This window comes from Paecilomyces variotii, assembly GCF_004022145.1.
Source record: "Paecilomyces variotii strain CBS 101075 chromosome Unknown C8Q69scaffold_10, whole genome shotgun sequence".
Classification (NCBI taxonomy): domain Eukaryota; kingdom Fungi; phylum Ascomycota; class Eurotiomycetes; order Eurotiales; family Thermoascaceae; genus Paecilomyces; species Paecilomyces variotii.
Genome location: NW_021167149.1, coordinates 719,754 through 734,514, shown reverse-complemented (window position 1 = coordinate 734,514; position 14,761 = coordinate 719,754). Strand labels below are relative to the sequence as shown.

Here is a 14,761-nt window from a genome sequence, read left to right as displayed (position 1 = left end):
ACCCTGGAGCTTTGACAGTTGGTTGCACAGAGAGAAAAAAGAAAGGAAAGGGTATCAGAGAGAGCCGCAATAAAGGGGAAAAGAGAAGGATGGGGGGGGTGAGGGTGCGAATTTGCGGCGGTTAGCAGGTTGGGTGAAATTATATGACGGATGATGGAGCTCTGGCGCCTTCCACTTTGATGGTCGCGCTTGGGGCTAACTGAAAGGGCGAGGCACTCCGCCGGAGCGGGTCTTCTTCCTACCGCCGAACAATTACTTCTTCACTTGCCTCACCCTTCTTCACCCTGATATTATCTACAGCTGTGGATTTCTCCGTGGATCTTGGTATAATGTATCATGATGCTGTTCATGTACTAGTCATATTTAAATTTATCGACATCGTTGATTTTATTTTATGCCCACTTGACAGTAACAGGTTTGATCTGTGCTTAACTAGATGCTCAAGCCTAGCCACCTCATGGTCACGCACTCGCCATCGGTTGTGAAGCTTACTGGCATATTATATACCTAACAGATCTTTCAGTATAGAAATCGACTGTTTGTCTTCATACAGGAACTTTCTTTTTTCTGGAATTTACTGTAAGTTTGAGCTTTTAAAATGTCTGAGGTGCATATCCCAGTTAACTATATGGACTAATCAAAGAAAAAGAATTATGCAGACAAAGAATTATCTGTAGTAATACCCAATATCTTACACTATCTCTCCGTCCCACTGAATCTTCATCGTCGTTGGGAATGGGAAGTAGCTGCTATGATCCGCAGTCATGTACTCGGAAATCCCTCCTGCTGCTGCAAGTCTCTTCAGATGACCCTGGGACCCAGGGGCTCGACGCAGGTTGTCAAGCCGGCCGACGACCTTCAGCATAGTGGTAAGAGCAAGGCGGCAAATTCCATAACCCAAGCACTGATGGGGTCCAAAGCCAAAGTGCATGTATGCGTCCATGTCGCGGTCAAGTCTGACTTTCTCAGGCTCGGGGAAAACAGACGGATCCATGGAGGCAGCAACCTGGAGTGGAATCAATCAGTGGGGTTTCTTCAGACTTCGACAAAAGAATCAGTGAGCACATACAAGGTTGCATATGACCTTCTGTCCCGGTTTCAGGTTCAGCTTCTTACCCTCGTCTTCTATGACAGAGGGCTTTGCCACCTCACGAGGTAATCCAACTGAACATCGCAACCGCGCGCCCTCCATAAAGCTACATTTGTCAGTCAAGGACGTCTCATGTCAATCGGGTTATTGACTCACTATCTCATCAGCAGATCATCAGCTTCCGGCGTATCTTCCTTCGCCAACCTGTTTATCTCGGCCAAATGAACAGAGCCTTCGTCCGAAAGATAATAGTCAAGACATTGGGAGAACAGCTGGGCCTGGTTTGCAACCATACCACCTGCGGTGGGTAGGATGTGCGTCCATACGATCTCTTGTGGCGGCAGCCCGCTTGCTAGCAGACGTTGGATCATGTGGGTACCATAATCCGATAGAACATCATGTCGATGGAAATAGTCTACCAGGCTTGCAATGAGCCCACTCTTACTAATGATTTCAACGTTCGCCATCACCAGTTGACCAAGCTGTTGAGTGGCCTGGCGCGCGGATTCACGGAGTAGGAAGGATTTTGCTGGATCCACATCGTAGAATATGCAAGCAAATACCCCCGCCATTATCATGTAGAGTTCCGAATCTGCAAATATGCCCCTTGGGTTCGACTCTGTTTTCAGGGGCAAGGAGAAGACACTTGCACAGAAGTGCACTTGAGCAGGATTCGCAATGTCACGGACAATGTCAACCTGGTTGACGCCAGCAAGCTTGTAAGAATTCTCTTTCAGTAGCTTCAGGGTGATGTCTTTGTAGAAAGCTTTAGTTTCAGCCTCCCATTTTTGGCGATACAGTGCTGCTCCCATCATCTTGCGCGAAGAGGCATTAGGAGGGCCATCTCCAGACAACATGAAGTTTTTACCGTAAGGATGACCGTCGCGATTCATCAGAAATTCGATTGTTTCTCCCCATGTCACTTTGAATCTCTCCTTATCACCGAGGATAGTGGTGCAGGCAGAATGAGACGAAATCCACTCCGGCTGGGGAATTCTGGCAGGTATATCCCAGCTGTACTTGTGGTCAAGGCCCAGATCAGTGAGTATCTTTTTGTTTTCGGACGGCACGACCATCGGGAAGTGTGCATATACGGAATTTCCCTTAAAATGGTTAGGGAAAGCACGCAACACAAGCTTGTAGAAGACTTGACCCCCGTCGACAGAAGTATCATAGTTGACTTCATTATATGCCCAGTTCGTGAGTTGCTTAGGCGTGTAGTCAATAGTGTAGAATCGGTCTCCTCTGACTAACGCAACTGCATCCGACAGGATTGCCCTGGAGATCGTGAAGTTGGTGCAAAGCCCACTGCCTACCATAGGCTCCTTCGCGTCTTCAACTATGACACCGGGGTAGATCTCGACATAATCAGGGTGGTCGTAGAGGCGGCGAAGCTGGTCAGCAATATACGGGTCGGGATTTATCTCCTCGAATGTCTTGTATGGGGCAAGATTGAAATAGTCCCTAAACTCATTGAGGGTTGCCAAGTTCCATGAACGAGCTTGCTTGATGCCCAAAACTTCGACGGCCTTTAAGACCGTCGGCACGTGGGATGCACCGAAGGCGCCGGCAACGTCTTCAACGCTCTCGGCAAATATCTTCACTAAGTCATCATCGTTGAACAAACCATCTCCTCCACGTTTCAGGTCGGCAAATGGGTATTCTTGAGGGTCTTGGGGCAGCTTAGCTTCCCAGTGTCCAAGACCTTGGACAAAGTCCTGTATGCTGACTTGGTCTGAGTCTTTTCCTGGGAATATTTTGTTGTATACCTCTTCTGTCCATTTCGTATCGCGTTGAGAAATGCAAGAATGCCACCTATACACAAGGTTGAATTCAGCAGACACTTGATTGCCTGTTGCCTCGGCCGGGGCTTCACCAAAAGCGCTGTTCTTCATTTCAGTGCGAGGGTCCAAGCTCCAGACGCTGTCCGTGCGGTTGATATTCAGAATTGTGCGGACATAATCTTTCAGTATGATATTGACGTAGAGTCCGCAAGTCACCAGTCGGCCAGTCTGGAAGAGATCGTTGTCATACTTTGCATAGGCCTTCGTGTTTGACTCGGCTGGCTTTGTGAAGCGTCCGTTTTCGTTGATTTTGGCCAGGTTTTCGACAACATAATTGTGAAAGCGGTTGAACATGATGAGAAGCACGCCAACACCAGGCGGGAAGCCTAGGACCCGTTTCGAAGAGAAACAGTCGGGTTTGAGTTTACCATCTCGGAAAGTTCGGACAGCATTCTGTTCTTCCTGATTATTGCCATATAGCGGCGATAAGTCAAGGTACGAAGAGGTAAGCGATCTAGTGTAATCTTCATGATCCGTGAGGAAAATATCTAAGATGATCTTAGCCTTGAGTCACGTCAACAAAGAATTGGGATGCTTACCATGAATGATGATCGACGCTATATAGAAGAGAATGCTTGAGATCTTGTTTGGGTGTTCCTTGAACTTCTTCCGTTCCAAAAGGCAGTCAAACAAAACATCCGGTTCAGGTAGAGCTCCTGGAAGCATCGTCTTGGGGCGCACAGATCTTGCGTACGACGATCCTGCTTGGCCAATATGAGGCGCCATGATGTTCTGTCAGACGTTAGCAGGTATACAATCGTTTTAAAGAATGATCAACCCACATTATTAGATCCATCGGCTTGGCGGTAAGCGAACTCGCTCCCGAGGTAGCTGCACGATGTCAGATGCGATCATACATATTCCATGTCTATTCCAGAATGAACCTACGACAGCGGTGGATGCTTCAGATCATTCCATAGTTGGGTTAAGAAAGTGTTCGTCAAAGCTTTGCCGTTACGAGACGTAGAAGGCAACTCTGCAGCAAGCTGCGGTTTATTAGATATGCAGTCGTCCTCTGAGCAATTGTTCCTTACCTGAATGACTCTTTCCATGATATATTCTCTGTCATTGACGGGCTCGCCGGTGGCAGCGCTTTTGGTCACGTCGATCAGGGTTTCCACATCCTTAATGTGTACGTGGCCGAGATCCTTCAATACTCCAGTCGTGGCTGAAGGCTCCGTGACATAGGTTCTGTCCCCTGTCTCTGTCGGCAAGGACCTCAACGAAGCAGTAATGACTTTATTCAACTGGGAGAACGATCTCTTGATCTCACCACGAATGGAGTTCCGGTCCGATTTGGCCATTATGGATGCAGTGACACGAATGACGTAGGAATACTATGTATGCTAGTATAGACAAGCGTTAGGAATGATATTTTGGGTAGGAATAATATTTTGGACGCAGCAAAATTGTCCGAAGGGATAATTTGTTCGCCGAGACAGGGACTTTCTAGACATCTATCTAGAAGAAATGCATGGTCGATGTTGTTTTGGATGAATGCTTTATAGGAGATATCAGGAAGGAGCGGGACCACAAATGTTTACCTCAAGATCCCGAACTTACCACTGAAGTTCAAAGCAAACTTTATATCGGGTACTTTTGAATAGTAAACATTAGTGAAGGTCTGCTTCAACGATCTACCTATACTAGCAATGGCAATCGAACAACACAACAATCAGGGCAATCGCAGGTCGCACAACAACTGTGGGAAGGTGAACGTGTAGCAAGACAAGCAATGATGTGGAGATACCTACTGCTTAAATTTCGGAAAAAGGAACGGCTAGTTTTATGAGAAGGCTAGAGAAGCTCAAAACTTTCTGCGGCTGAGAGTAGGCTGAACTAGAGTAAGTAGATCGATCGGAAATGGTGGAGCCAGCACGGTTGACGCAGCTCGCCATGATGATGTTGGCTTCCTGGGTAGTAAACAGGATACTACGGGGTGCTCGGCTGAGTGCTGAAGAACGCAATTCCTTGATTCGTACGTGTCACGGTCGAATCTGCTTTTCCTGAACATTCTGCTTCGTTGGCACCTCAGTGCCAATGGCTGGGAGAAGGGGCCCTTGAGCCTTGAGGCAAGAAGCGGGAGCAGCGGCGCCGAGCAAAAGGATACTCAGATAGACCGAAATCTCGGGCCAGTCCGCGGCCGGAGATTTGGCATCCATGCCCACCCGGGTGTCGGTAGCAGTGTCCAGCATGCATACTCAAGACAGGTGAAGCTCAATCGGATTGTGTAAGTTATGCGTGATATTCTCTGATCTGGTTGGTCAGCCCATCCGGGTCATTGAAGGACTGGCTGCCGGAAATTGTCACGATCGCCGGCTATATGATCATTGTGCTCACTTTAGACCCTGAGACCACACTCAAACAAGCTTAGAACGCGCAGTGCCACGCTGTACAAGCAAACTATGGCGTAAAGACGGCCCAAGGGCCACAAACAAACATCGTATTCTCTCTCCGCGTCAAGAAACAGAGTGCCAGATTCGAATTGACATAGCATGCCGTATGCTTGAATCTGCAGCACTCCGTGATGGACTCTGCTGAATACGTTATATTGCCTTGCCAATCATAATTAGAAGAGGAGCATATTAGAAGACTTGGGCCTCAGCTTGGGGTTTATCCACCGATAAGAACCTTGCAAAGGAGTGAGAGTGTCCAAGCTCGGGTTTCACACACTTTCATAACTAGACAGGCTGGAAAAGTTGCTACTACGGTCAGCTGCGCCATTGTTCAGATATCAGGCTCTATGGCGGACGTATGTTGCAAAGTCTTGAAATGATACGCTGCGGAACTGTGCTCCCTTATCTAGGCTCTCGTCTAGGGTGTTGTGACTATTGCCATGGACCTTGCATCGGGAATCTGAATTGATGTCCGCCGACCGCGGCACTTTGGGGAGACCTCCCGTCATGTGACATAAAGCTTCCCAATACACTGTTGAGTTCACCACCTCGCCCATTTTCAGCAGGCACACGGTTGTCAGTAGTCTGCCTCTGCGTATCCGGCCTACCTGGCTCCATCTGCTGGTCTCGATCTCGTGAGCTTGCCGTCAACTCATTGATCTTTGACTGACCTCCTCTCGATCTCCTACTTCGCAAGTTGCCATTTCGGGGCATAAAAAACATCGACCAGAGATCGTTACAAGGATGGCGTCCCAGGTCATTACGCTCAATGTCGAGCCAAGAGGTCAGTTGTCACAAGAGATATTCTCACATCTAAGATCCTATTGATCAATCGGGCTCACATCTTGCCAGGCAAGCGGATTCGCAAGCTCCCCAAAGAACTCCAGGTTCCTTCCAACACCTCTACACAGGAAATCTATGCCTCCCTTGCCCAGGCTACTGGATATTCGATCCACCGTTTGAGAATCACCAAAGGTGTCGACAAGACCGTTGTCCCGAATTCAAAGGACAAGACTCTTGAGGATGTTGGACTTGAGAACAACAGCTTGGTTCACGTCAAAGATCTTGGTGTGTGCCGCGCATCCCTGTCTGATAAAAAGCATCACCCTCTCTTTTTACAAAACTATATCTAACTCTGCTTTTGCTTTAAGGCCCTCAGGCGGGATGGAGAACCGTCTACATCATCGAGTATTTCGGCCCACTTGTCATTCCGGCATTGATCCTTTATGTCCTACGGCCTTATATTTACTTCAACTTCGACAAGCCTATTCCTGAACCTTCCAGTCTCCAAGTTCTCATATGCGCACTTCTCACAATCCACTTCCTCAAGCGAGAGCTCGAAACGATCTTCGTCCACCGTTTCAGCTCCGCAACCATGCCTGCGCGTAACATCTTCAAGAACTGCGCACACTACTGGTTCCTAGCCGGTCTCAACATTGCATACTGGGTCTTCCGTCCTGATGCTGCTGCTGCGTCAGACGAGCCTAACACTATCCTCCTGTACAGCGGTCTCGCACTCTTTGCATTCGGTGAAATTGCCAACTTGAACACTCACCTGGTGCTTCGTGGTCTCCGCAAGCCTGGATCCACGGAAAGAGGTATCCCCAGAGGATTCGGGTTCGGTCTGGTCACCTGCCCTAACTATATGTTCGAGGTGATTGCCTGGATTGGTGTCTATCTGCTGAGTGGTCTGAGCTGGAGTGTTCTGCTCTTCCTGATCGTTGGTACCACCCAGATGGCTATCTGGGCCCGTGGCAAGGAGCGTCGATACCGCAAGGAATTTGGTGGCAAGTACAAGCCCAAGAAGTTCACGATGCTCCCTCCTATTGTTTAAAATTACAAACAACTCGGGCGATTCATGATGTCGGTGATAGCCTAGGAGGTAAATCATTGCCAAAGCAGTTGACGCTCCGTCATCATCAAGACATGGCACTCGAGGCGGCCAGTAACCACAGAAGCAAAGACCGAATCACCATCCCCAGCCACGATTAATAGAGCATGACATGCGGATATGGTGTTAGTGATTGTATCGATACGGCCTATAGATGGTGAAATGAGGAACGAAGGGGTCCCGCAAGCATTCCGCCGCGAGACCAAAAAGAGACAAAACAGTATTACTATAATTAGCTTAGTGTTATACCTGTATTATAATTCTACAGAATAAGATATACAAAACTTGCAGTATTTCTCTCTGTATTATTTTATTTAGGTGAAAAACGTCTAAATGGTTAAAAGAACAAGTACATGAACCAGAAAGGTTCAAAAACAATACATATTGAGATCCCTCAGGCACCCTAATAAAACCAGATCAAATGCACATGGCGGAGACCCTCCTCTTCTCGGTGCGAAAATAAGAAAAGAAAATGCACATTCGTCGATGATAATAATTCTGTTCATTACGTCCCCACGTTGACATCGTACCGTAAAATGTTGTTAAATTGCCTAATGGGAAATCGATCTCTGCCATTGGCTGTAGTAAGGTTCCAGCTCCTGCTCACAGTTGCGTTTCACTTCCGTATCACAGCCCATTGCACGAATCAGGAAGTCGCCCTCCTTATATGTACCATCGGTTGTTGCTCCGTTGGAATCTCTGCTGTAAGCGTTTATGATACGTTGCGGAACGAGGGCCAGTTTCGCTAGGATAGTCGGGTGCCATTGCACGATGTGGTCCTATAATGAGAGGAGGGTGTTAATAGGCGGCTTCTTCTCATCATTAAAGGAAACCGTGATGTCTCGTGTGGCGGCTTACCAGAGCATGAATCTCGGCCTTTGCGAAATTATAATTGCGATACAGAGGGTCGAACCAGACATCCAAGAAATATTTCCCCCAGGTACCCTGTCTGATAATGAAGCTGCCAGAGCTCAAATCTTCCTTGTCCTGTGTGAGAATCAAGTCGACATCCTGACCCTGCAAATGAGAAAATGTCCTGATCACACTGTCCGGAGGAACCACAGGGATATCCTTGATCATAAGAGACTCAAGACGCTTAGAATCCGTGACAAGGGATTTCATGGAGACGCTCGGGTTCATGATTAGGCTATGGGGGCTCAGATGGAAGAAGTATGCCGAATGAGGGTGCTGTGTCATGGCATGGCGGACCGCAGGGACAACAGCCCAGCTTCGAGGGGCGTTGTTCAAAGCATATTCGTAGTCCGAAACGTTCGCAAAAAAATTCGCGTAGCCTTCGACTGTATCAGCTTGGAAATTATCTCGCGATGGACTGAGGGGCAATGCTTACCGTGTCGCGCAGCATAGTATTCGCGGTTCTTCTTGACTTTCTCGATATAGCTCTTGCTCAAGACGTCACGGTCAAACACGGTGACCAGCACCACCTCTGGAGCGCTGGAGAGGATCGCAGCAGATTCCGTATCCGAAGATGAGAAGAAGTGTGAGGCGAGGAAAAGGATGGAAAGCAAGGCGAAGCCTAGCACTGCGGCAGCCTTCAGTTGTCTACGGCGCTGGAACGACAGACGGGATGAACGAGGGTAAGGATGAGCATGAGGGCTCTTCCGCGGAGGTAAAGCGAACTGCATTGCGACAGTAAGTCCCCCCAGCGTGCCGATGCTGGGAGACTTGAGAAAATGTCTATTTCTCTTTAATCACGACATAGCAGATCTCCTTGATCCCTCCTTCGCGACGGATCGAGCCAGATAGGCGGCCCGGGTCATCTTTTTTCCCAGTGACTTTGCGGAAATGTCCTCCGTGGACAATGATAGCGATGGACATTTCTCGATGTATTAGCTGCCAGGTATAGTACTGGAAATGTCTCTAGATTTCCTTGGAAGCAGCTTGTGTGGCGTGTTTGCGTTGTGTTGTTGGTTAATTCCAGCTAGTTCAATGCGACCAATGTATCGATATATATATACATTTAGTGCTCGACAACAGACACCAAAAGTTTGGAAATAATGATGATTTATAGTCACTTAACCAACGTCATGTGGGGTACTAATAGAGCAGGTCTCATGTATTTGTAGCAAGATGGTCTATTGCTATGATACGGGCTCATACCATCGCGTTTCCGCCTACTCTTTTGTCCGTAGAAACTGAGACTATAACCTTTCACCTCTGGTATCGGCCTAAGGTTTAAGGGAATATAGATGCCTGAGACAATTAAGAACCTAAGCATGGTATCTCATCCCGAGATGGATAAGTACTCGATACAAACGAGCATTGTGTGCAATAAACCGTATCAATTTAACTTATAACGACATGCAGAGATGTTTGATATACAATTCCGACAGAAATGATGTATGGACGTGTCACTGATCTTCCGAACTCCTCCAGTGTCCGTGAGAAAACAAGCGACGTCCCAAAGTATGCCGCTTGACTAGAGCAGCGTCACCGTGTTGATAATGGTACATAACGTGTCTCCTCTCGGCCGATTCCCCAAGCCCCCGAACTCGAGAGCTATCTAGACTCGTGATTCCTCTGAGGCAGGCGATGTGCTTGCATTTGTGGGAATGGTGGGTTTCGTCTCCTCCTTGATGTTTCTGTCCTTCTCAATGGCCTGGTTGATCTCCTGCTCCTTCTGCTTCACCCACTCCTCGAACGAGGGAGGCTCCGGAAGACCCAGCTTCTTTCTCTGCTCCCTGAACTGCTCTTGGATCTTTGGCGTCTGCATAATCCTCCACCTCAACTGCCAACCAAAAACACCGAGTTCCTTGATCCTTCCTGGTCGGTCATCCAGAAGGTAGTTATCCAATCCACCCGACTTGTATATCGTTCGTAAGGCCCGGCGGGTAACCTTGATGTAGAGATCCTCTCCGAGAGCTTCACTGTGTATCTTCTTGCGTCGCACGTTTGGCTTCCATGACCGCCTCGTCCGCCCGTGATTTCTTCCTTGCGAAATCTTGTTTCCGAATTGGATCATAGTACCCCCATACAGACCGCTGTTGGATTGTTTGTAGATGTAATTGGGTCCATATGGGTACGGAGGAATGTAGTCGGGCAGTTGTTTGGTCTTTTGCGTCGACAGAGTCGTGGAGAATGAGCGCTTCGATGTCAAGGAGAGACCGCGGAAGGCCGCGGTGATGGAAGACGGGAATGAGAGACCCATGCTGGTAGTGAGGCCTGCCATTGTGACGATCAAAGTAGAGGACTAGGCCTCAACCATCACAAGAAAAAGGATCTCACAAGATAAAAGAAGGCGTAGCCGAGCCCTTTGACTTGGACTTTTGGGAGACGGTTGAAGGTGTCGGCGGAGCAGCTTGTTCAAGAAGAATTTGGGGTGGTTGACCGCCTTGGCAAAAGGGATCTGTGATTGGATGTTTTGTCCAGCCTTGCGCGCGCTGTGAATTTCGGCGAGACCAACAGCCTCTCCGCGAGAACATCGACTGAAGCTCCTCAGATCATCCTGTTCACGATTCCCCGCGCCCATCTACGGACCCTTCGAGCTTCCTAACGACGTTAGTTCTTTACTCCAAGTCTTACGCGAGTGCTGTGCGGCTTCTGAGTGAGGCTGCAACCCTCCATCATGGTTCAGATCAGTGAAGTGAAGGGGAATTCACGAGAGAACAGGACGGCAGCGCACACCCATATCAAGGGTCTTGGATTGCGCCCTGATGGCACTGCTGAGAACGCTGGTGATGGATTCGTGGGCCAGGCTGCCGCCAGAGAGGTACGCGCGCTCGGTCCCTAGGAACCTTTCTATTAAAATGAGCTTCCTGCTGATGTCAATAACTTATTATGCAGGCATGCGGCGTTGTAGTAGATCTGATCAAGGCGAAAAAGATGGCGGGACGGGCAGTTCTGCTCGCCGGTGGCCCTGGTACCGGAAAGACAGCTCTTGCTCTAGCTGTGTCGCAAGAACTGGGAACGAAGGTCCCATTCTGTCCGATTGTCGGAAGCGAGATCTACTCCGCGGAAGTGAAGAAGACTGAGGCGCTTATGGAGAACTTCCGAAGAGCTATTGGTAATTCAGATTTTCTCTTTTGCGCTCTTGATAATGGCATTCTAACAGCTGCATAGGTCTACGAGTGCGCGAAACCAAGGAAGTTTACGAGGGTGAAGTCACAGAGCTCACCCCGGAAGAAGCAGAGAACCCGCTCGGTGGTTACGGAAGAACGATCAGTCATCTCATCATCGGCCTCAAGTCTGCGAAGGGAACGAAAAAGCTGCGTCTGGATCCCAGCATTTACGAGGCGATCCAGAAGGAGAGAGTGACTGTTGGAGACGTTATTTACATCGAAGCCAACACTGGCGCTTGCAAGCGAGTCGGCCGATCCGATGCCTATGCCACGGAATTCGACCTTGAGGCGGAGGAGTACGTCCCTGTACCAAAGGGTGAGGTTCACAAGAAGAAGGAGATCGTCCAGGACGTCACCCTCCACGACCTAGACATGGCCAACGCTCGACCCCAAGGTGGCCAGGACGTCATGAGCATGATGGGCCAGTTGATGAAACCAAAGAAGACAGAGATCACTGAGAAGCTTCGACAAGAGATCAACAAGGTCGTGAACCGATACATTGACCAGGGTGTTGCAGAGCTGGTCCCCGGAGTTCTCTTCATTGATGAGGTTCACATGCTCGATATTGAGTGCTTCACCTACCTTAACCGTGCCCTTGAGTCCTCTATCTCTCCTATCGTCATTCTCGCCTCAAACCGTGGCAACACTGTCATTCGCGGTACCGGCGACATCACGGCCGCACACGGAATTCCGCCAGACCTTCTTGCCCGCCTTCTCATCATCCCTACACACCCCTACAACCCAGAGGAGATCAAGACCATCGTGCGCCTGCGCGCCAAGACTGAAGGTCTGAACATCACCGAACCGGCACTGGAGAAAGTTGCCGAACACGGCTCCAAGATCAGTCTGCGGTACGCATTGCAGCTTCTTACACCGGCTAGTATTCTCGCCCGCGTCAACGGCCGACCTGGCGGTATCGAAGAGGCGGACATTGCGGAATGCGAGGACCTGTTCATCGACGCGAAGAGAAGCGCAGCAATTGTCAGCCAGGACCAAGGAGGTTTCCTGTCATAAATGAACGAAACGGGGAGGAGACAAACAAACAAGGGAAATCAAGTTCGGAGTTACGAGAGTCGTCGCATCTAGTATTTTTTTTCGAGATTATCACGAAGGGTGGAATAAAATCAGGATGGTGTGAAGTATTCAATGACACACAAAGAATACTTTGCCTTTTCCCTTGCTGGCTTTTCATTACCTCCGTGCTTGTTTGCAGTATTAATGTATCAGGGCCAGGATTTATGTAACAGTACTTTTGTCCTTCAAAGAAAAAAAGAAATTATCGAGTTTTTTCCTTACGCTGCTCGTTATCATATAACGTAGCCCCTACGCTTAGGTGAGGCTTTAACAAGTATGAAAAATGTAAATTCCCAAAACTATCTAGGCATATCCAATTTCCCAACAGGAGTTCACACAGCCTTCCAACTCTTAGCATTACTGCTCCTTTCCGACGTAAACCTCACAACGCTAATCAAGCCCAAAAGGCGAAGCAGTATCCCACCCATCCATATATAGAAGCCAAGCAGCCTCAGTATCATCCTAATGACCATATTCTTCAAACTACTAAAACGACCTGAAGCAGAAACCTGAGCTGCTTGGTGATCAACCAGCTGGAACGGGAGCTCTGCGCCCAAATGCTCAACAGCGACTCTCAGCCCATTCGTGACTGTTTCTTCATAGAAGTTAAAACCCGTCCAAGAACCGCAGTAGCTGAGGCCTTTTGTATTTTGGATTGTGGGAAGCTCTCGCTCTGCGTTTAGTGCTGATGCGCTCAGTTCGGGGGAAGTGTATTCCCAGATCCCTTGCACGAGGCGAGGATGAGGTGGAGTGAAGGGGTTAAGGGTGATGAAGACGTCGCCGAATTTAGAGTATGGGATGTTTTGGGTGTTGTTCGCCCAGAAGGTGAGGCATGCTTGGGGTTGCGAAGATTTGGGTTTCGAGTATGGGTTCGAGATGTAGTTGCAAGCGGACCACCGCTGTGAGTCGTTGGGCATGAGCTGGGGCGGTGTTAGTGAGTTTTGCAGAAAGATGAGATCTAGTAGATATTGGCTAGTCTCCTGAAAATAGCTAAAGATAAAGCTCGCAATGGGGCAAATTTTAGCATGCAGTCACTTACAGAAGTATCGGAATGGAGGACGCCAACGGTCTTCGACGTGCGAAGCTCACTAATGATATTGATCTCCTGAACATCTAGTAGTGAACCGCATATTTTAAGAATCTCTTCGCCGTCGACGGCATATATTATGTGATCGAAATCGGATGACTGGCTGTCACTGGTATGTAGAGTGTAGCCGGCGGTCATGTCGGCAGGCTCAACATTTACGACTCGCGCCTTCAAATGGAGCCTATCTGCTGGGATAGTTCTGGTCATGGCTTTTATAAGTTTTTCTGCTCCTCCTTGGATCGTTTGCCATTCTGGTGTTCGCCCTGAAGTGCTCAAGATCCCATGGTCATGCAGAAAGCGAATCAAGGGCTTGATAGGAAGGCTTGAGAGGCACTTTGCCGAATTCGTTCTCCATAGTTCTGAAAGCAAAGGGACCAAGTAACTCTCACAAAAGCTGTGAGAATAGCCTTCTTTTGCAAGATAGTCTCGGACGCTGGGTAGGAAGCCGAGATCCTCCACCTCATTGGCCAAGACATCAGCAGCCAGATACTTGAATCTGACTACGTCGAATATCGTTTGCCATGTTTCCAGGCTGCAGAATGTCCCTGGATGAAAGAGCACATCTCTCAGGAGACTACTTCCCCATTGGAAAATGCGGCTCCCTTGAGAGAAGCCAAAGCTCAGTCTCCCTTCAGACGTATGCAGTCCGAGACAATCAATGAGAGAGTCAAAATTGGCTGGTTACGGTCAGCATGGAAGAAAGATAGTCGTATTTGGTCACACTGACGGGAAGCATGTGCATTGAAGAACACTGGTCCTGTATCAACATCGATTCGACGACCACTTTCTTCAAAAGGAAGCGTTTTTAGACGGCCACCAAGTTTATCAGATGATTCAAATAGATGCACTTCATGGCCTGAATCTCTCAACGCCCAGAGTGAACTGATACCTGCGCATCCTCCCCCTATTATCGCAACTCGCTTTGGAGGCATGGAAGTTGAACTTCATGGATACAAGGAGAAGTGATCTATCCCAGCACCAAGCGACTGCCTTTCAAGGCTTTTGAAGACAACCTTCAAAAGTAATAACGTTCTTTCAAGGTGTCACAGGGCGCCGCATGTTAAAAGCAGTCCGCAACAACTGCTAATCAAGTCCTTTTGAGGTGCATAGAAATACCCCAGAAGCTCTTCAGAGAAGGATCTCTTGCCACAATACAGAGCGTAAAGCAGACAGTCGGTTAATTACTTGTTACTGCTTGTGCGGAGAACCCGGGGAAATAGTACTTCGGGAGATAAACCGAGTTTCTGCAGTGGAACCACGGTTCATTTAATGTGCTTCAGAGTGGAATGTGGATCGACTTCAA

The 14,761-nt window shown here is 48.6% G+C and overlaps 6 protein-coding genes across 6 annotated transcripts; 2 read left to right on the top strand and 4 right to left on the bottom strand.

Moving 5' to 3' along the window:
• Positions 1 to 691: 691 nt before the first annotated feature.
• C8Q69DRAFT_406357 (heme peroxidase) lies at positions 692 to 4,238 on the bottom strand (the record flags this gene model as incomplete). Its single annotated transcript, XM_028628114.1, has 7 exons — positions 692 to 1,006; positions 1,070 to 1,196; positions 1,247 to 3,422; positions 3,474 to 3,666; positions 3,717 to 3,765; positions 3,823 to 3,920; positions 3,969 to 4,238. 7 exons carry the CDS (start codon positions 4,236 to 4,238, stop codon positions 692 to 694), a joined length of 3,228 nt encoding a protein of 1,075 aa, XP_028482998.1.
• A 1,743-nt stretch (positions 4,239 to 5,981) lies between these two features.
• On the top strand, positions 5,982 to 7,550 carry C8Q69DRAFT_67670 (steroid alpha reductase family protein). The gene is made up of 3 exons (XM_028633915.1): positions 5,982 to 6,114; positions 6,183 to 6,398; positions 6,482 to 7,550. The coding sequence occupies exons 1-3, from the start codon at positions 6,075 to 6,077 to the stop codon at positions 7,162 to 7,164; spliced, it is 939 nt and encodes a 312-aa protein (XP_028482997.1). The 5' UTR covers positions 5,982 to 6,074; the 3' UTR covers positions 7,165 to 7,550.
• On the bottom strand, positions 7,516 to 9,183 carry C8Q69DRAFT_475997 (putative alpha-1,6-mannosyltransferase subunit). The gene is made up of 3 exons (XM_028631235.1): positions 8,570 to 9,183; positions 8,080 to 8,513; positions 7,516 to 8,000 (listed from the first exon to the last, which is right to left on the bottom strand). The coding sequence occupies exons 1-3, from the start codon at positions 8,862 to 8,864 to the stop codon at positions 7,773 to 7,775; spliced, it is 957 nt and encodes a 318-aa protein (XP_028482996.1). The 5' UTR covers positions 8,865 to 9,183; the 3' UTR covers positions 7,516 to 7,772.
• A 261-nt stretch (positions 9,184 to 9,444) lies between these two features.
• Positions 9,445 to 10,523, bottom strand: C8Q69DRAFT_475995 (50S ribosomal protein L24). Its single transcript, XM_028631234.1, has one exon. It carries the CDS (start codon positions 10,406 to 10,408, stop codon positions 9,743 to 9,745), a length of 666 nt encoding a protein of 221 aa, XP_028482995.1. The 5' UTR covers positions 10,409 to 10,523; the 3' UTR covers positions 9,445 to 9,742.
• Positions 10,524 to 10,647: 124 nt separating this feature from the next.
• C8Q69DRAFT_475993 (putative RuvB-like helicase 1) lies at positions 10,648 to 12,595 on the top strand. The gene is made up of 3 exons (XM_028631233.1): positions 10,648 to 10,948; positions 11,023 to 11,242; positions 11,299 to 12,595. Exons 1-3 carry the CDS (start codon positions 10,805 to 10,807, stop codon positions 12,309 to 12,311), a joined length of 1,377 nt encoding a protein of 458 aa, XP_028482994.1. The 5' UTR covers positions 10,648 to 10,804; the 3' UTR covers positions 12,312 to 12,595.
• A 108-nt stretch (positions 12,596 to 12,703) lies between these two features.
• On the bottom strand, positions 12,704 to 14,390 carry C8Q69DRAFT_405942 (hypothetical protein; the record flags this gene model as incomplete). Its single annotated transcript, XM_028628098.1, has 3 exons — positions 12,704 to 13,329; positions 13,407 to 14,135; positions 14,186 to 14,390. 3 exons carry the CDS (start codon positions 14,388 to 14,390, stop codon positions 12,704 to 12,706), a joined length of 1,560 nt encoding a protein of 519 aa, XP_028482993.1.
• Between the last annotated feature and the right edge of the window lie 371 nt (positions 14,391 to 14,761).

Excerpts from the sequence above, each read along its gene's own strand:
- C8Q69DRAFT_67670 (XM_028633915.1), top strand. The coding sequence starts at position 6,075 with ATGGCGTCCCAGGTCATTACGCTCAATGTCGAGCCAAGAG. Across the intron at positions 6,115-6,182 it reads GCTCAATGTCGAGCCAAGAG|GCAAGCGGATTCGCAAGCTC; the intron begins GTCAGTTGTCAC and ends ACATCTTGCCAG. Across the intron at positions 6,399-6,481 it reads GGTTCACGTCAAAGATCTTG|GCCCTCAGGCGGGATGGAGA; the intron begins GTGTGTGCCGCG and ends TTTTGCTTTAAG.
- C8Q69DRAFT_475997 (XM_028631235.1), bottom strand. The coding sequence starts at position 8,864 with ATGCAGTTCGCTTTACCTCCGCGGAAGAGCCCTCATGCTCATCCTTAC. Across the intron at positions 8,514-8,569 it reads ATACTATGCTGCGCGACACG|GCTACGCGAATTTTTTTGCG; the intron begins GTAAGCATTGCC and ends ATACAGTCGAAG. Across the intron at positions 8,001-8,079 it reads AGGCCGAGATTCATGCTCTG|GACCACATCGTGCAATGGCA; the intron begins GTAAGCCGCCAC and ends CTCTCATTATAG.
- C8Q69DRAFT_475993 (XM_028631233.1), top strand. The coding sequence starts at position 10,805 with ATGGTTCAGATCAGTGAAGTGAAGGGGAATTCACGAGAGAACAGGACG. Across the intron at positions 10,949-11,022 it reads GCCAGGCTGCCGCCAGAGAG|GCATGCGGCGTTGTAGTAGA; the intron begins GTACGCGCGCTC and ends CTTATTATGCAG. Across the intron at positions 11,243-11,298 it reads GAACTTCCGAAGAGCTATTG|GTCTACGAGTGCGCGAAACC; the intron begins GTAATTCAGATT and ends ACAGCTGCATAG.
- C8Q69DRAFT_475995 (XM_028631234.1), bottom strand. The coding sequence starts at position 10,408 with ATGGCAGGCCTCACTACCAGCATGGGTCTCTCATTCCCGTCTTCCATC.